Source organism: Myiozetetes cayanensis, unplaced genomic scaffold (genome assembly GCF_022539395.1).
Source record: "Myiozetetes cayanensis isolate MyiCay16 unplaced genomic scaffold, myiCay2020 scf7, whole genome shotgun sequence".
In the NCBI taxonomy this organism is placed as follows: domain Eukaryota; kingdom Metazoa; phylum Chordata; class Aves; order Passeriformes; family Tyrannidae; genus Myiozetetes; species Myiozetetes cayanensis.
In genome coordinates, this window is record NW_026087964.1 from 8,432,608 (window position 1) to 8,451,833 (window position 19,226).

Below are 19,226 nucleotides of genomic sequence, written 5' to 3' on the forward strand. Positions count from 1 at the left end.
AAGGGGAAGGTGCTCTTATCACAGTGAGATCTTAGGCAAGGATAGCTCGGCAAAACCTAGGAATGAGTAAGCAGAGATGGAAGCACTGTGTTAAAGAGGCTCTCCCACTCTGAGAGCAGACATGGCAATGGCTTGTAAAGGAGAAACAGCTTGTCTGCTCAGACTGGAGAACAGTGCAGAGCTGGTAATGGAGTCAGAGACAAAGATTTCATGGTTTCAGCTACAGCAGCAGAATTACTAACCTAATTTAACATCTACCACGGATGTACAGATTCCCTTCCTGGTAGTTTATTTCATAAGCATCTAGAACAAGAGAATTCACAGTGATGAACCAATAATTTTCAGCCAGTTTCTGATTGATTAATAACACATTAACCTGAGGTGATTCATAAATCTGAGGCAACCTTTAGAACAGCAGTGAAAGCACTGTAGGTGACAACTATTAGAAAACTTGAAACAGCCATGTTCTTGCTTTGTGTGCATGTAAAGCAAGTGCTTTCTTTCAGTTCTGTCTGTACCTGCCTGGCACAGGCTTTCTATTCAAATTTTATATCCAAAAAAACAGAGATACACCACAGTAACAGAATCCAACTGACTTTGGAGACGCACATTCCCCTCAAATTTCATCAGTCTAGCTTCACTGATGAGATGAGCTCCTACAACAGGGCTGAAGTTGTGCCTTCCGAGATGCTTATGGAAAGCAAACAAAGTGTGAAGCCCTCATTCTAGAGACAGGTTTAAGTCCAGGTTCAGAGACTGTGACCTTCACACAAAGCACCAAAAACGTGTTAGGGTCACTTATAAGGCAATCAGATTTTTTATTCCCTCCCACTGCAGCTATTTTTAGCTGAACTCTTTGTCCCTATTCTGGTCAGACTCATCTAGCCAGATTAGGATTAAAAGAAGCAGAGCTAGTGGTCCCACAGCAGTGTTCACTCACTCTTAATTATGCACAGAAACACAATTAAAAGCTCTTGCTGCTTTCCAGATTTGAATAAAAGCAGAAGATAACCTTTTTAAGTTTTGCTTTATGCTTCTTTCATTCACAGCTTTTCAAGATCTTTGCACAACATCAGCAGAATGAGAATTCCTCCTCTGTCATCCAGCTGGGAGCACTGGGAACAGCCTTCCAATGGGACTGCACTGTGAATGAAAGCCCTAAAACATCCCACTGTAAACAGAGCTCTGTGCACTGGCCCCACCAACCCTGCCGTTCAACACCCTGCCAGTCATCACAAAAAATGTGTCAAAAGCAAGGGAGAAATATTAGCACAAGTCAGACCTGAGCAGTGAACAGCCACCTCAGGCTTTTAGGGTGCTCCTGGCAGCCTGTTTGCCAGCGCCTGGCCTGGCAGTCCTTCACTGTACAAGGTTCCCTTTGACTAATACAAATCACTTGTACACAGTGGCAGCAGAAACGGGCCCACAGCAACTAATTAATCAAATCTTAAAGAAAAATTAATGGAGGAAAATGTAGATCTGAATGAATGTCAAAGTACCATTCCAGTAACAGCCCCTCCATTGTTAGCCTGTGTGCAGAAACAGACACCAACAACTGCTGCCTTCTTGGCAAATGTGAACGTGACCAGAAAGCTGATCTCCTCTTCTGTCCAATTCTTCTGGTAAATCAAGGGGCAACAACTGATTTTTACAAAAAAAAAATATTAAGAAAATCCATGACACCACACTAAGAGAATCACAATGATTTGACAACTCTTCTCTCGGTGCTCAGTAAATTTGTCTCAAGGTGGAAAGCCACATCAGCACGACAGCAGGTTGTTTCTGTGCATTTGAACAGCCTGGTTCTGACTGGTAACTAGGCTAAAGATAGACAATGCTTGATTGACAGAGTTTTTCCATTTTTGTATCTCCGGGAAAGTTACAAGGCATACACGAGTACCCCTGATAACACGAGAGCTGAGAGAACAAACTGTAATAGATACCCAGATTTGCACATCCTTGGGATACCAGATGACTTATGCGAGAATATTACAATAAATTGCCTCTGAAATTGTGGCATGCTGCTTTGGGGAAGGATCTCTTCAGTGTCCTCCCAGGAACAGAACTTTTGTTATTCTAAATTGCTCTAATTAGCTCTCTTCAGAGCCCTGTGGCTATAGCTATTACATTTCCAACACAGCGACAACACTCTCCAGGCAACAAGATGGTTACAAAATGTACCTTTCAAACTAGTTACCAAAAGGCTATGGGAACTCAACAATACTCTTTATAATCAGAGCAAGATGTATGATTCTGTATTTTCAGCCTAAGGAGAAACTAGGCAGAAAGTAGGTATTAGACATTGACTCTTGGGAGAGTTTTCTCAAAATGTTTGCATTAAAAATTATAAATTCTGAATGCACAGATCAACCATTTTAGTACTGCTCTAACTAAATAAGGTTATCTCCCTACCCCAACCCACATTACAGGATTTAAAGTTTCTAGATTCAAGTAATTATTTAGTCTTTATTGTCCTCTGTCTACAATGAACCCAGGGTGTAGCTGACAATAATAATCCTTGCCTCGACAACCCTTGTAGAAGAAAAATTGTTATTATTTTATCCACAAGGATCAGTCCCTTAATTTTCCTCTACACATCTTCCCACAATGGGCTATGGAATACTATAGCCATGTGGTCTGATCTGAGATCTTTTCTAAAGGGTACAAATATGGATGTTTTGTCTTCACAGCTATATAGTTCAGTAACAATTTTACAGCTAAATTAACATTTTTTAAATTTGGTTTAAGTATTTCCTGGTAACTGGCCTGATAGGTCATGATAAAATATTTACAGAGATATTTTTTGGTAGGTTTTTTCCCCCACAGTTGCACCCACCACAGCTCAATATTTGGTTCTGCTTGGGAGGACACATGACATGTCTGATCAGAGATCATACGATACCCTTTTCCTTTACTCTCCAAACGTTAATAATAAAGTTCATATTGGAAACACAAATGTAATGGGACTCTGTCTGCTGGTTGAATATCAATAGACTACATCTTAGCATTAGGAGACAGAAGTAGGTTTGGGGTTTTTTTTAGAGAAACAAAAATGCCTTAATTTTTCATTTAAGCAGAAGTCTTACATTTGTGGCATTTTTCATCTTGAAGGATTACAAGTCTTTTTACTACAAGTGCAATATTAATAATAAAAAAGAGACATTCAGTTGGATAATTTTCAAAATATCACAGTAATTCCCTCACGCTCACTAAACAACTTTCCTGTAAGGGACTGAAAGTTTACTGACCTTAATTGTACTTGTAGAAATGTGGAAATGAGGTTAAGTAACAAGACTACAAAGTTAATCACTGGAGAAACAGGGAATGATATCCAGACTACTTGATTCTATCACCAGCCCACAGAAATTAGAGGTTAGAGCCACTTTTAACCACAAGTTGAAAAGCAGCAGCTGGCTGATGGTTTAGAATTCAGGATAAGCATCACTTACCACCAGATCATATCCAAACACGGTGTTTACGTGAGGAGCCAAAGCCTGCTTGATATGGAGAGGAGTGTTGGAAAACAAAACTGTTCTTGTTACTGAACACCTGTGACTGCCAACCGGGTCCAGCAACAGATGCTCGATGCTCCGTATTTCAGTTTAAAAACACCCAGCCCACGAGGTGGCACTGCAGTGAAACCAGAACAGCCTCCACAGTTTGAATCAGAATAAGGCATGAAAAAGTCTGAGGGTTTTTTTTGGTCAAAGTGGGACAGTACCTAGAGCCAGCACCAGCCACGATGCAAACAAGCTCCAATAAACTTGCGTGCTGTTCTTCTGTGCTGCACATGTTGTTTAGTCTTGACCCACCAGCATCGGTGCGAGCTGCAGATTTTTCTTAAGAGCTGTTCCACTTGCACAGATCACAACAAAATGCATTTTCACTGCGGGCTGTCTGCAAAGTTTGCCTGCAGAAGGCCTATGAATTGTCATTTGGGGTAAATGTGTTCTAATACAAGAAGGAACTTGTTCCAGACATACTGAGTCCAATTATATTTCTTTAGTTATTAATGAGACACGCTGGCAATGGCCTCTTCTCAACCTCTGGTTATCAATGCTGTGATTTTGTGATCAATCATTAATCAAGCACAACTTCCAAAAACAGTAGGCAGTGGAGAATGAAGAAAAGCTGAAATAGGTAGGTACCTGCTAAGAGTCTCAGGGAAAAACAACAAACAATAAAGATGAGACAGACAGACTGCTTGTCTAGGTTTTGTATGGAACCAATAATCTTTTCAGGAAACATTTTAAAAACATCAGACCTAAAGATCCAATTGCTTTCTCCATCTCATTTCTTCGTGGCCTTCTGTGAATATTGTCCTTTATGGCTATTCTTGGTTTTCTCCTTCCTCTGACCCTTCCTCAGCATTTGCAGCATCTGAAGAGATTTCCTCAACTACTTCTTTCAGTGTTTCTGAGGATGACACTTGGAATTCGTGGCTCATCTACTTTCTGGAAAGTGAGTACTGACAGCAGTGCAGCCGCTCGGTGTACAGACAGCACGTGGCACACACCCTTCCTCTTGCTCTACAGGCCATGGGACTGCACTAGAGTCACATCACAGAACAGCCACTGGCAAAATAAGACTCCTTGGGATCAAACACTTGTCATGCCACAAGGATAAACCCTTTATCCTGCTTTCTGCAGAGGCAGTGACACAGCTCATCGCATGCAAACAAACCTGCCCAACAAAGGCTGCTGTACTCTGCTGAAGTTTGACTGAACTGAGCAATGTCCCGCAGGCTTCTCATGCAGCAAGCCAGAAATGTCTTATATAGCTTCTTTTTTAGCAAATCCTTGAAGACATTCCTTTGAATAGAACGTTTACTGAATTTGCAGTGTGAAATTTGCATCTTTACCCTTCACGCTTTGGAGAGGGCACAAACATGGGAGGAATGAGGTGAATAGCTGGTGTTCAGACATCTGTGCATCATCTAACCCCCACTTTGGCGCTGTATGATAAATACATGACCTTGATTTTTTGTCCCCCTTTTAACAGGATAATGACAAACCAACTGGCAACACTGCCAAAGTTCAGCCCTCCCAGCACAACCGGGCAGGGCTCTGGCAGCCTCTGGTCACACGGGACACGTGCACCAACAGCTGGCATGAGCAGGCGGCCAAATCTGGAACTACTGGATTAGCAAATGTTATCCTGTTTAATGGAAGCTCAAGATTTCATTAAGTGGAATTATTATCCAGCAAGAGCACACATGGCAGTTACACGATGAAAACCTCCGCATGAAGGTTTGCAAACTGCTGACCAGCGCTACTGGCCAGAGGGTTAAAAAGAGCTGAAACGTCCCAATTTTCGCGGGCACAGCTGGCACAGGCTGCGATCAGCGAAGGACGCCGAAGCCGCACCAAACTCCCTCAGGGCGCCTCGCGCCCCCTCACACAACAAAATGACGGCGCCGCGCGCGCCACGCCCGCGGCCCCGCCCCCTGCGCGTGACGGCAGGGGCCGAGCAGCGCGCGCCCCGGAAGAGCCGCGGGCTCCGCCTCCGCCCCGCCCGTTCTGCGCGAGGCGGCGCGACCGCCCCGCCGATTGGCTCCCGGGCGCGTCACTCCCGGCCCGCCCGCCCGCTGATTGGCGGCGGCGCCGGGGGCGGGCGCAGGCGCGGCGGGCAGGAGGGCGCCATGGCGGCCGTGGCCCAGTGCGTGCGGGGCGCGCTGCGCCCGCGGCTCCCGCTGCGCCCGCTGCTCCCGCTGCTCGGCGCCGCCGGCAGGTGAGGGGCAGGGGGAGGGCCCATCGCGCCGCAGCGCCCGCCCGGCTCCGGGCACCGGGACCGGGATGGGGACGGGGCCGCGAGGAGAGCGAGGCCCGGCCCTGCCGCGCGGCCGCCCCGCGCTCCCCGCCGCTCTCGCCGCCCTCCCGGGCTCTCCACCGGGAGGGCGGCCCGGTCCTCACTGCGGGGAGTACGGGGGGCTCCGGGCCCGGGGTCTCGGTGCGGGGGGGGGATCCGAGCCCTTGTGTCATCCCGGGCTGACCCTGGGCCGGTTCGCTCGGGCGGCTCAGCTCGCAAAGCCCGAGGAACGTCACGAGGGGATCAGCAGTCATTATTTACGCGGGCAGGCCCGGGGGGCGTGCGGCGGGGCAGGCACCGCTCCGCTGATCCCCGGTCACGAAGGTCCGCGGCTCAGCCCTGCCCTGCCCTGCTCCCGTTTGTTTTTCGGGAGGCTGTTGCAGGCGATTGCATCACGGAATTTCTGCCTGATGGAGCACTGCGCTGAGAACGAGCTCATATTCCCCTTTAAAAGTGTTGTGACTCTATAAACTGAATGTAATAGATGGACATTTACAAGCTGATATCTTGCAGCAGTTATTTCTTCCCGTAGTTTAAATGGCCGGAGGTCTGTTTCTTCTTACGGAGGGTTCTGCACACAGTTTTCACAGGCCTAGGATTGTCGTGTTAATTTGTGCTCTGATGTGAGGATTTTGTAGACACTGATGTGCCAGATGTAGTGTCCAGTGTGTCTAGAAAATACTTAATATATTACAAAATAAGCAGCTGATTAACATTGTCCATGTTTTTGCCTTAGAACTTCTCCACGATTGCTTTGTGCGGCAACACAACAGAAAAATCCTGGCCAGAACTTGGAGGAGGACCAGAGTCAGAGCCAAAACGAGCAGAAGGCTGAAACCAGCTCTGCTGAAAAACTGCTGGCTGAAGAAAAGGCTAAACTGGAAGAACAACTTAAGGAAGTCACTGTAAGTGTCTCTGGGTTATCGGGTCGCACACCTTACCAATTGTGTGCCCAGGTGCCTTCGCTGTGGGTTCTCAGGGCACAGTCTGGATGCAGTTGTGTGGCTCCTGCTTAGTTGTTGAATAAAACCTGCAATTTGATCACTTCTTTATGCCTAAGGGTAGACATATTGCAAGACCTGAGATGCATCCCTGGTCCAAAATTAAAGTTTTGGATGGTTTCTTTCCAGTTTCTGGATGGAACTGGACCCTCTCCAGCCTTGAAATTTATTGCTGAGTTTAACGTAGGTTTTGCTCAGTGGAGAAGTAGTTTTTAGAGGTCATGAAAGGGTTTGAGAGTGTGTCTCTTGTGTGTGCCTTTGTGTGTGCTAAGATGAATTTCTGGAAACAGCTGCCAGCTTTTCAAAGGTCAGAATTAATGATGCTTATACAATATTTTTATACAGTAGTGTACTTATGCCATACTTACAAAGTTTTTAACCTGTCTGAGAAGCCCTTCAGACATGAGGCTGAGGGGTCACATCCCCTCTGTCTGGCCTCATGTATCTTGCATTCTTTCTCTTGCACAACTCCAGCCCACCATGGAGTTCTGGGTTCAGTGGTGAAGCACTCAACCTGAATTTTTATTTTATTGAATTCCAGTCTTAGTACATCATGCTGGCCAAATTGCTCGGAACAGACCAAAACTTGACCTGAGCAACAGAGAAGTTAGACTTCATTAGTTTGTAAAGATTGTTTAAGACTGGAGGGCACTGTGTGGTGTGCATGGAGAGGGAAGAGATGGTTTGAGAGTCATGGCTGGGTTGACTCACTTGCTGTAGGGTCAAAGTACCTTGTGACTCAGGAAGGCTTTCCGTGAGCACACAGCAGAAATCTTGGATTTATGAAACTTGATAGATGCTTAGAGTGAAAAATTTCTTCCAGCTAATCTGTTATCAAATAATGGAAGTCTGGAAAATCATCTTAATTCCTTTCCCTCACTTTCTGCTCTAAAGTGAAGCGAACATCTGCCCTGGTAGAAAGGAGGCTGTGTTGTCTTCAAGGAGGATGTGTTGTCTTCACATTGCTCTAGATGATGGATTTAGGCTATGAAACTGTTTTAAATGCTACTTTATTCTGAATATGCTAGTTTGAATTATTGTCACCTACCCAATTAGCAGGAATAAAATCTCTCCTGTCACTGTTTTTTTCTTCTGTAGGACAAGTACAGGCGTGCCTTGGCAGATGCGGAGAACGTGAGGCAAAGAAGCCAGAAACTGGTAGAAGAGGCAAAGTTATACGGTCAGTGGAGGCTCCTGTTGTCTTTACTCAGTGAGACCCAGGAAATGCAAAGCCTGGAAAAATTAATCTGAGTGGTACCGACAGGTTCTGCTTCCCAGTGATTCTGAGTACTTGGTTAACAGTTGCATTTGAGGCAGAGAGGTTTGAACAGTTCCTCACTTTGCATCAGATTTGTGACCATCTCCACAGCCAAAGGCAAGGCTTAAACTGCTGGAGCCAACAGCTTTTGGGGACATTTTCTTTACATTTGGTATCTGGTTTCCTACAGTGTTTACTGCACTAGTAGATTTTTTTTTTTTTAGTAAGGTTTGCAGCTTGAAGTTTGCTGTTTCCACTCACCTTGGTTTCAGATCTGAACAAGAGCATGGAATACTGCCTTTCCTTCTGGTTTGGTGTTTCCTTCTGTTTTCTTCTTGGTGTTTATTTTGGATTTGGTTCTTTTGGGGCTTTGTGGGTTTATTTATTTTCTTTAGCCTTTTCTGTTTGAATAACTGTCATGTTGAAGGCCATAACTTTAAAACAGAAGTAACACATTTAGATGGGTGGATTCTTTTCTGTAGTAGGGATGCACAGTCAGACTATGAGGAGCACTAGAAGCACGTCTTTCTTTAAGAGCCAGGCTACTAACATCTGATGGAGCTTTTTGACATTTCAAACACAAATCTTTAAAACAGAAATTGTATGCAAATGCTGCAGCAGAACAGTGCTGTTTCATCCTGGTGTTTGACTGCCACGCTGACTTGAAAACGAGTTGGTCTTTTTTGCCACACACTGTACTCAGCTGTGTAATTTAATTCTGAGTACAGAAGTTCTAATTTCTGAGTACCAGGGTCTTCAGTTGATGTGTACTGTAAGAAAGGGTATGTTCTGTTCTTGCACCCTTTTCGTGGGTGTTTGAACGCTTCATCCTGAAGCTGATTTGCAGTAAGTCTTGTTTCACTAATGTGGTACTTGGGGCAGGAGGACTTTGAGTCAGGTCTGAGCTCCGAGATGCTACAATATAAATAAATATTCAAAGAAGATTTATCTTGAAAACTAAACTTACAATAATCTGTAAATTTTATTGTTTGCACGTGACTGCTTCTTCTGTTGAAGGAAGAGAAACTAATTTCTGAGACTTGCCTAAGTTCAGAGTTGCAGTCACAGATATTTGCAAATACGACTTAGGCAATAAAAAAAAACCAACCAAACCACCCTCTGAAGAGTTTGGTTATTTGGTTTGATCCAGACCACTAGGCAGCTGGTTTATCTGTGTTTGGGATACTTCAGCCCTAATCACAGCTTTAGTTTTTAGTTTAAAGCTGTGGTTGTTTTGTCCATATTTTTGGAACTACTTGGACACTGTTAGTTACTGTATTTTCAAGGGCTTGAGTCTCCATGGAGTTGTGCAGTTATTAAAGTGACCCTTTCCTGAGAACCAGCAGATCCCTATAGAACTTGCAAGGTGCTTCCATAGTTTGGAGTTTTTTTGTTTAAATCGAAGACTTGTCTTCTAGTAATGCTCATAGCACTTCTTGGGAAGAAAAAAAACCCTTCCAAAATGTGAGCTAGAACTGAAAAGACTCTCTGGCTTAAAAAAAGGCAACTAAAAACTAAACTAAAACCCAGTGCCATTTGTCCGTTGTTTAACTCTATGTAGAAATGTGTTATTGAACTGTGTTGATTTTTCTTGATTGCTGATTCACTTTGCCTTAAGTGAAATTAGTCCAGATTCTCTTAGTGTGAGCCAGAGAACATTTTCAGAACAGGGACTGTCATTAGCTTGGGAATTGCTCAGTCTTTGCAAAGCACAGCTGCTGACTCTGTAAAATTGGTCTGTAGTGGGATGGAGAGGTGGGAGTTGTTTGCATTCAAGGAGGAATCCCTGTTCATCTCTTGGACTCCTCATCAGTCTGACCGCATACTTTGTCTTCTGCAAATATTTTGTCCCATCAGATTAAAGGGTAGGAATAGGGCAACGTAATGCTTGAACTTCAGGTGAATCCCAACATGGGAGAGATATTAGGAAATTAGGAAATGAAGCCATCTTTTGGTAACTTTGGTTAGAATTTTAACTGTTCGTGTTAGGTCATTAGCTAGCATAGCTTTAGCTCTTTTGAAATGACTTTTTTTTCCTATAGAAGTAGAGGAGATGATGTGGATATCAAGATATCTGTAACAGTTGTATATAGATATCCAGAACTGGAAAGGATGTTTTACCCCAAATGGTTACAGTATCACATATCATCTTAAAAATCCAAAGGACTACAGAGTATTGCTGTAGGTTTTGGCGTTGAGGGGGGGGTTAACGCTTCTTTCCATCAGCGGACTAATCCCATTCCCTTCTCTTTTACATATTTTTAGGGATCCAGAGCTTCTGTAAGGACTTACTAGAAGTTGCAGACATACTGGAGAAAGCAACGGAAAGTGTTCCAAAGGAAGAAATTAAGGATGATAATCCTCACTTGAAGAACTTATATGAAGGTCTTGTTATGACAGAAGTACAGATTCAGAAAGTGTTTAAAAAACATGGCCTGCTCAGACTGGATCCTGTCGGAGCCAAGTTCGATCCCTATGAACACGAGGCACTGTTCCATACTCCCATGGAAGGGAAGGAGCCTGGCACTATTGCATTAGTATCCAAGATTGGCTATAAGCTGCACGGGCGTACTCTGCGGCCTGCCCTGGTGGGTGTTGTGAAAGACCCTTAGCTGCTCAATCTGAGATTTAAAATGCCATACAACTATTAAACAGCTGGATGGTTTTTGTCTCACACCATGCTTTCCTCATTCCTCTGCTCCCAGAGAGGTTTAAATGAGTTGGTTGACATTTCCCAGTGAAAATGAACAACTGATGAAATTCTCCTGCTTAGTGGCCTTCTACATCACTGTTCCATAAGCTCTTCTTTGGTGTAAAAGAGCCATTAAGCCCCCTAATGCTTTAGATTAGCTTTTTACAACCATTGCTCCTGAAGGTGCATTAAATTGAAAAGAATGAAATGCTCACGAGAATTTTGCAGTCTCACGTTTATCACTGTGTGTAGATTGAAAATCCGGATATTGGTTCAGACATTTTCTTTGGTTTTGTGCGATCTCTCATCGCAGAAGTGGGTGAAGCAGTACAAATGACCTGCTTTCTGCAAGCACCCATCACTTTTTACACACTGATGTGATAAATGCCATGTTTTCCCTATTCAGAAATAATCTCTCTCAACAACTGAAATTGAAACCTTTGTGAATTCTGACCTGTAAATAAATGGCAATGGAGATTAGTTACCTTTTGTAATTGTTCAACCCTTTTGTCCTGTACTAACACTGACTCAAGAAAACCATCTAATACTTGTATGGCATTGAAGAACCAATAGAATTTATCCTATCTCTGGATTTTTAATTTAATATTGTATAAATTGGTTTAAACAATTTTGATAGTCTTGTAACTTCTAGCTTTGCAATAATCAGTTTGTTACGCAAACTGTAGTTACAACCCTGCTGAGAGCCAGAACACCCAGAGAAGCTGAGAGATGGGTATATGATTTCTTTCAGACTTACATAAATTGCATGTGAGTGGCTCAAACAAAAATGCGAACTCAGTTTCACTTTCATTATTTCCTGCATTTACACAGCTTGGATCTTAGGTTGCACCAGAACTTTTCCCAAGTGCAGTTCTTGCCATGTCTAACTCCACCCGCTGATCCCAATCCTGCAGAATCAGGCTGAAATACAATTTGTGATTAACTGAATGTTTTGTTCTACATCTGTCTGGTCACCTGGATAGGTGTGGGTGGAACTTGGCAAATGACACAGCTGACAAAGCACCCGTCCTCTTGTATCCTCAAAGCCCATATGTTTCACACACAGGACAGACACTTCAAACTTAGGGAAGTTGTTAGGACCTGGCAAACAGTAAGTACTACTGAGTTTTTTACCATGTTTCTGGTTATCTTGGATTAAGGAGCTTCTTACCTTAAGGTCAAGTACTGATTACTTTTCTTTGGTGCAGATGCAGAGTTGCCAACAGCTCTTTGAACACTAGACCTACTCACAGTGAGAAGTGATTACTTGTTCCCTAAGACCTTTTTTCCTGGTACTGGTTTGCCTCATGGGAATCAAACAGTTAACTAGTCAACCTAAGTGGACACAACTGTTTGGAAGGTAGTCATGTTTAAGGATTCATTCTTTCTCAGCTCTAAGAAAGCAAGCTCTGCCCAATGCTTTGACTGGGCAGAGGAGGGAGAGTAATTATTTGGGGTGTGTGCAGACAACTACAATGTTAATGTCTTAGAACTACTCACGTACAGGGATAAAAATGCAAAAATTGAATGTAAAAACACAGGAAAAAAAAGGGGATTCCATGTATTTAAGTTGAATTTGGAAGTAACTGCCCTCCATCTGGGTTCTAAGAGTGCACTGTAGCTGTGTGAAGTAGGATTGTGTACTTTGATAAGGACCCATTCTAAACCGATGCCATAAAGGGACCAGGATCAATTTTATGTATCTTTTAAGTACTGTCATGTGTTGATTTGTCTTGTCCCAACCCCTCTGGATCTAAACTAAATGTAATAATAACTTCCTTAGTATAGAATTTTTTCAATAGGGCATTAAAACAAAGGGACAGCTCCTTCCCTGCTGAAGAATTTTTTTTTTTTTTAATGAGCTTCCCACTGCCTCAGCAAATCCTTTTTTGGACTACATTACTTCATTCAGGGAGTTCTTAAACACAAGTTCCTGTTAAATGTTCAGCCCAAGATTCATCTTTGAAGCTGAAACTGAGTTATTTAAGTGATACCTTCCCTGGCCTGCCCTCAGAGAGGCTCCAGCACAGAGCATGTCAGTCTGTACGGAGAGCTCCAGCCACCTCTGTGCTCTGCCATACCCCAGGAAGGAGCACTGAAGGAATCAAAGAACAGAGGGAAGTGTTCTGAAATTTCAGCAGCCAACAAAGCTACCACCAGTACTAGCTCTTTCATAAATGCCACTTTTCCCCCATCACCGTTTAGCTACAACGTGTCTGCGTTTGTCATTGCAAAGACTTTGTTTTCCTCACTGCAAAAGCTGCGTCCCTGTTAAATCAGTCATGGGAAGAAATTTTAACACAAGTTTATTTACCAATACACAATGCAAAAATGTCGTAAAATGCTGTGTGCACAACATCAGTTGGGTTGGATGTGATTTCAGCACAGGTGTTTGTGTCTGGCACAGCTACACCAGTACCCAGTTCAAGTGAGTGCCACATTCCTGTTAAGGGAGAAGGAAGCCTATGAGCTGAACGTGCTCACTGGGTGCCTTCCTTCACAGTGTTTAGTGTGTCATCACTTAAGAGCAAAAACATTCTGTGAGAAGAGAGTGAACAGAAAGGCTCATGAAGAAGTCTTGTTTCAGTTACAAAGAAATCTGATGCAGTGGCTGCACAAGAGAATAACATCAGAGTGCTTAGTCTGTGTGATTTACAAGGCAGTTCATGGTCAAAGACTTGTGCAAACCCACTGACACTGCTGTTAAGCTTCTGGGCCTACAATGGGGCAGGAGAGGCTGCAGCCAGAACAGTGCAGCAAGGCAGGCACTGCTGGGCAGTGCAGTCAGCAGGGAGTCAGAGCTCCTCCAACACATCCCTGGGACTGCACAGACTGACTGTGGCCTCTGACCAGAGCAGAAGGTCAGTATTTTGAACAGCTTAGAGAGTGTTGCTTTTTCACAGGTTTACATCAATGCTGTTAAGACAGATACTATTCATTACTAATAACTTTAATTAGAAAAGTCAAGAGCATTAAGCATATAAAACACCTTGTCATTAGCAACATGAAGGCTGGGTTGTTTGTACAGTACAGGAAGCACTTCCAGATCAACACAAGATAACAAGAGCTCTTTGACATGTTTTTCCTCAGCCCCTTCACCACAGAAGAGAAGCAGCATAGCTCTAGTAAGTTGCTGGATTAACATTAACTGCATCTCAACTTAAAAACAATCAAACAGAAAACCAGCAGCTCATAACAAAGGAATGCTTAGACTAAATCAGTTCCATGTGAAATACGGAACAGCAGCATCCTCTAGTGCAAGTCACCTTTAAAACTAAAAGCATAGCTGACCATGAGACATTGCTTCTAGGGAAGCCCTTTCCAAGGGACTAGTATTTGCTAAAGCAAACATTTACCACCTCGAATTTGCTTGCAAGTACAAAATAAATATTGATATCCATATTTCATACATTAAAAATACTTTATTTTACATTCATTTTGATGTTCAATAAGTTACGTCTAGCACCAAAGAAACATTTTGGAGGGGTTGAGGAATTAAGCTACAAAGTGTAAATGCAGAATTCATTTCAACATTTAAATGACTCATTGGTGCCTAGATTTTTTCCTAAGTTATTGTTCAGATGGGCTTGATGCTATTGCTTCAGTAAGATGTGCCAAAACAGTGTAGAAATATGAAAATCACAGATTTGAAGGAAAAAAAAAATCCCAGAAGAACCAACAACAAAACAATTCTCCTAAATTCCCAGCTACGTGCAGAGTTGAGGCTTCATAACACCAGTGTTATGGCAGTTGGGTAACAAGTTGCAGGAAGAACCAAATTGCATAACTAGAATACTGGAAAGAAAGACTGAGCTTCCTTCCCACAGGAGCAGGGCAGAGAAAATAACCAGGGGTTTGTACCTCACCAACTTGCGTGCTGCTTGTACGTGCACATAGGTTGGAAGTGGTTCCTCAAGCTGCTCAGCACACTGCAGTCAGCTCCACTGCTGCCAGGAGAGACAGTTTGGTCTCAAGGAGGCCACAACAAACCACTTACGGAGAAGCCAAACAAAGTATTACATCCAAGAGGACATAGCCCTTAACTTTTTTTGAAGGGACATAACATCATAAGCTCAAAAGAAAAAGGCACTAGAGTTTTGGTTTTTTAGTTCCTTAGAAATGCTGGCTTTGTAATTGTACCCCTTTTATTCTAAACTCACTGGTAACACTATTTTGGTAATGCTGGATGTATCCACTGAAACCAGTTCCGATCAGAATACCTCTGCCAAATTGCAGAATTAATACTGTTTCAGGATTTTGTGATATCCTCACTGACTACAGCCCAAAGCATCAAAGCAAGATGACCTTTCCAGTGCTTGCACTGGTTTTGAAGCCAGACAGATTCCAGGTTTTGGCACACCTGCACTCCAGACCTGCCCAGCTGGTCTCCAGTCACAGCTTCCTGCTCGGACAGCAGAAAGGTTCAGGCACAAGTGACACTGCCATCTTCCATGTGTGGCAATCACCAGTTTTTATTCATTTGGTTAAATGAATTTAACCAAATACCAGCACGGGAATTTAAGGATGAAATGAGCACAAAAATCCTTTCATGGACCTCCTTCAACATCTTTCCCTTAATCAGTAGATCTTACTAGAACAGTACTGTGGATCTGGCATTCCTGTCACCTGCTGTGTTACATCCCAGCTGGTGCCCAGCTCCAGCTCTGCTCCAGGCTGTACTATCAGAGCTGGGATGAGTTCCCTCTCAAGGTGCAGTCCTGTCAGTAATTTCACTTTCAACGTGTGTAGGCCTGTAGTACCTGGATTGACCACTCCACACTTTAGGAACACAGCTGTGCATTTGGACATGATCTGCATCACTTCTTACTTTTGCTTTTAAAGACCAGTCTCAGTGATTGTGCCCCATTTGAGAATCTTGCTCCCTTTTCCTGACCTTCCCAGCTGAAGTCTGGAGGCAGCTACACCTCCTCAGTAGGAGCTCAGCAGTTACAGATCCCAGAGGAGGAGGAGCAGGCTCCTCCAAAAAGAGAAAACAGTGATTTTGCTGCCTGAGGCTCCCACCTGCTGCAGGACAACTGGCTGCTTATTGTCCCCAACCCCATTTCTGGCCCAAATTAGGGACCCCACAATAGCACTGACTCCTCCTCTGGAACAGCACCACAGCTCCTGGGTATTCCTGCAACCACAGTATCGATTGTACATCAAAGCTTCAGAGGGGTCTATTTCCATAAAAACTCAAGCCAAAGCGATGCCCAGATCAGCTGGGCGTGAAGGGAGCTCCTCAAGAACCTCCTCCACAAGTCCCTGAAGCCTCTCACCTACCACATTTCCTTCCACTCCCTGGCACGGCCCATCCCTGCTGTACTCCCAACAGGAACTCGCACCCGCTGTCCCTGTGCCTTGGCTGTATTTGCCAAGGAGAATGTTCCAAAAGCTTAGCAATGGTCACAAAAGTCCCTTCTCACCCTGCTCCCGAGCTCAGGACTGTTGCAAGCTTCACTTTGCTGCCAGCATTAGGTCAAAAAGAACAAAACAAAGGGTGAAGAAAGTTCCCAGCAAATGAAACTATCTCCTACCTTCAAAGAAAAGCAAGGATTACACTGATACTCATTTATCCAATAGAATGGACTAAAGCAACTACTCTGGGACTACTGGACTTGAGTAAGTTCACATGAAAAAATCTGTTCTAAGAATGTACCAAAAGCAGTGAAATCCAATGTAGAAGTTTCACAATTGAGTATTTTCCATGATCCAGAGAAAAGTCTATTTGAACCACCATGGATCATGATGAGTGGGGGGGTTATGTATTTGCTTTTCCCGGTTTTAAGTGACATGGTTTCTGTATCTTTGGGGAGGGAAGGAAAAAATAACGGAGTCCTTGAGGCTGCAATGGGCCTCTGCTGTGTTTTCTCAGGTAGCTGAGTTTCATGAAGCATCCCTGGATATCCAACCACTTTCTGTCAGAAAGTTTAAAATCCTTTTCTTCAGTACCTTATCTAAGTAACTGGGAAGGCGACTCTTTGAAGGAATTCCTTGTCTTTTTTGGAGATGGTCTTTAATGATAATAGTTTTTACAGTCAGATAACGTGCAGGACTCAAGTTTAGAGAGCTGCAGAGCACCTTTTCCCTGTCCGATAAGAGTTCAAAGCCAGGCAGGTTTTCAATGGCAGCAAATTCACCTTCTTTACCCTCCTCCTTCCCTCTCTTGGAACTAGCAATGTTTTTGTTCTCCTTCCTCTTTTCCCGTTTGTGCCTGGCCGCCTCGTACTCTGCCGACTCCTCCATTTTGGTGATCCCATTCCGTCGATACCGCTGCAGCTCCCGAATCTTGGCTCGGAGTATCCTCTCCTTGTGCATGTTCTCAAAGAAGTCCTCAAACTCCTTACAAGACATGAACTGGTACAACGGCCTCAGTTTCAGCCTCAGCTCCTTCTCTTCCTTTGTGATCTTCCGTTTGGGAGTTTTCTCCTTGTCCTTTTTGTCCTTCCCCAGGAAGGCCGGCACCAAGTTATAGTCCCGTGCGATGTTCTTCCGCCGCTGCCTCTCCTTGAGTTTCCTGACGTACATGTCCACGTGAGCCCTCTTCAGCTCTATCTCCACGTCGTCGTCGTCGTAGTTCACCGAGAGGCCGCTGATCAGAGTCTCGGCGTCCTGGTCGTACTCGATCTCGTAGTCGTCCCGGAGCGGCATGTACCCCAGCTGCTGCTGCTCCGCCACCGAGATGTCCAGCGGCGGCAGCGGCGTGGTCAGGCTGGGGGACAGGGGCCCGCCGCTGGGACACGTGTGGTCCGTCACTCTGTTGGGGATGGTGTCAGGGATGCAGGCTTTCCCCAGGTTGCCGTGGATGTACATGCTCACGTAGTGCTCCATCACCTCCTGAGGCGTCCGGGATGCTCCCACGTGAGCAGCCATGTCCTCCTAAACGGAAAGAAAGGAGGAGGGATAAAACGATTCCCATTACATCTCCAGCATAACGAGCACTCAGGTAGGAACACAACGTTCTCCCTGCTCCTCCAAAGACAAGTGTCAGTGCCTACACTTCTCTAGGACGCTCTGACACCGGCTGTGTTCCCATCAGATCCGCGTTTTCAGGTCCGGGTGAGCATTTACGAGTGCCTGGGGCAGGTAAGCCATAAAAACGGCACCAGGAACATGAGACACTGGATCCACACCGGATCCTGGGCATCCACCACACTCTCAGAAAGCAGCTTACCATCGGCAGGAAGCTTCCCAAGTCCCAGGGAGCACCGACAGCACTAGGCAGCCTGGGGTTTGTTCATTTACATCACAGTGCTGAGGTGCTTTTAGAGCAATGTGGAAATAAAGACAGACAATGTTTACAAGTGAGAAAGACACTATTTACTCTTTTCTAGCTATTTAGGAAATAGGCTGCAATGATCATACATTTTAAGGTTTTGAAAAAGTCTTTACATTTCATGAAGCAAAACATAATCAAGTAACAGTTAATGAATCAAACGAATCAAACAGTCAGCGGAGGACCATGAGGGTGACAGGCACTGGAGCATCTCTCTTAGGAGGAAAGGCTGAGGGAGCTGGGCCTGTTCAGCCTCGAGAAGATAAAACTGAGAGGGGATCTCACCAATGTTATAAATATCTGAAGGGAGGGTGTCAAGAGGACGGTCCAGGCTCTGCTCAGTGTGCTGAGCAAGAGGACAAGAGGGAACAGGCAGAAACCGATGCACAGGAAGTTCCACCTGAGCATGAGGAAGAACCTTGTTACTGTGCAGTGACTGGAACAGACTGCCCAGAGAGGGTGTGGAGTCTCCCTCACTGGACACATTCAAGAACTGTCCGGGTGTTATCCTGTGCAACGTGCTCTGGGATGAGGCTGGACCAGATGGTGCCTTCCAGGCTCACCCGTTCTGTGACTCTGAAACGCTGCTGCTCCCTTATGCCGGTGTTTACAGCCCGGGCTGGCCGCAGGGGACACGGCAGGTGACACCGCAGGGGACACGGCAGGTGACACCGCAGGGGACACGGCAGGTGCGCAGCCCGTCCGCAGCCGGGACACCCTGACGGCACAGGCCGAGCAGGGACAGAGGCGGCTCCCGGGGCTGTGACACGGGCGGGCCGGGGAGGCAAACGCGGACCGTGGGGCAGCTCCGAGCCGGGTGCGCCCCGGGGACCGCCCGGAGCCACCGACAGCGGGGCTGCCCCGAGTCCTGTCAGCGCCTCCCGCCCGCGGGGAGCTCGCCCGCACCCCGCGCCCCTTACCCAGTTGCCGAAGCCGAACTGCTCGATGGCGTCCAGCAGCAGCTGCTCCTCGCGGCTGCTCCAGCCGCCCTCGGCCTCGGCGCCCCAGAGGGTGAAGCGGCCGCCGTCCACCAGCTGGTAGCCGTGCCATCGGCGGTGCGGGCCGATCTCGGCGCCCGCCGAGAAGCAGTCGGGGCAGAGCTCGATGTCGTTGCACTCGGTGCAGCGGAAGCGCAGCGGGCTCACCTCGGCCAGGCAGTACACGCAGTACTTCTTCCCCAGCTCCGCCATC

At 45.4% G+C, this 19,226-nt stretch overlaps 2 protein-coding genes across 2 annotated transcripts; one reads left to right on the forward strand and one right to left on the reverse strand.

Annotated features, from left to right (window-relative positions):
- The first annotated feature begins 5,610 nt into the window (after positions 1 to 5,610).
- GRPEL1 (GrpE like 1, mitochondrial) lies at positions 5,611 to 12,469 on the forward strand. Its single transcript, XM_050338371.1, has 4 exons — positions 5,611 to 5,730; positions 6,545 to 6,713; positions 7,908 to 7,989; positions 10,333 to 12,469. Exons 1-4 carry the CDS (start codon positions 5,642 to 5,644, stop codon positions 10,677 to 10,679), a joined length of 687 nt encoding a protein of 228 aa, XP_050194328.1. The 5' UTR covers positions 5,611 to 5,641; the 3' UTR covers positions 10,680 to 12,469.
- A 461-nt stretch (positions 12,470 to 12,930) lies between these two features.
- Positions 12,931 to 19,226, reverse strand: TADA2B (transcriptional adaptor 2B). Its single transcript, XM_050338370.1, has 2 exons — positions 18,956 to 19,226; positions 12,931 to 17,638 (listed from the first exon to the last, which is right to left on the reverse strand). The coding sequence occupies exons 1-2, from the start codon at positions 19,223 to 19,225 to the stop codon at positions 16,646 to 16,648; spliced, it is 1,263 nt and encodes a 420-aa protein (XP_050194327.1). The 5' UTR covers position 19,226; the 3' UTR covers positions 12,931 to 16,645.

What these genes read in the sequence shown, in the direction of transcription:
- GRPEL1 (XM_050338371.1), top strand. Translation starts at nt 5,642, where the DNA reads ATGGCGGCCGTGGCCCAGTGCGTGCGGGGCGCGCTGCGCCCGCGGCTC. An exon ending in AACAACTTAAGGAAGTCACT is followed by an intron (nt 6,714 to 7,907) that starts GTAAGTGTCTCT and finishes TTTCTTCTGTAG; the next exon opens with GACAAGTACAGGCGTGCCTT. An exon ending in AGAAGAGGCAAAGTTATACG is followed by an intron (nt 7,990 to 10,332) that starts GTCAGTGGAGGC and finishes ACATATTTTTAG; the next exon opens with GGATCCAGAGCTTCTGTAAG.
- TADA2B (XM_050338370.1), bottom strand. Translation starts at nt 19,225, where the DNA reads ATGGCGGAGCTGGGGAAGAAGTACTGCGTGTACTGCCTGGCCGAGGTG. An exon ending in AGTTCGGCTTCGGCAACTGG is followed by an intron (nt 17,639 to 18,955) that starts GTAAGGGGCGCG and finishes CTTTCCGTTTAG; the next exon opens with GAGGACATGGCTGCTCACGT.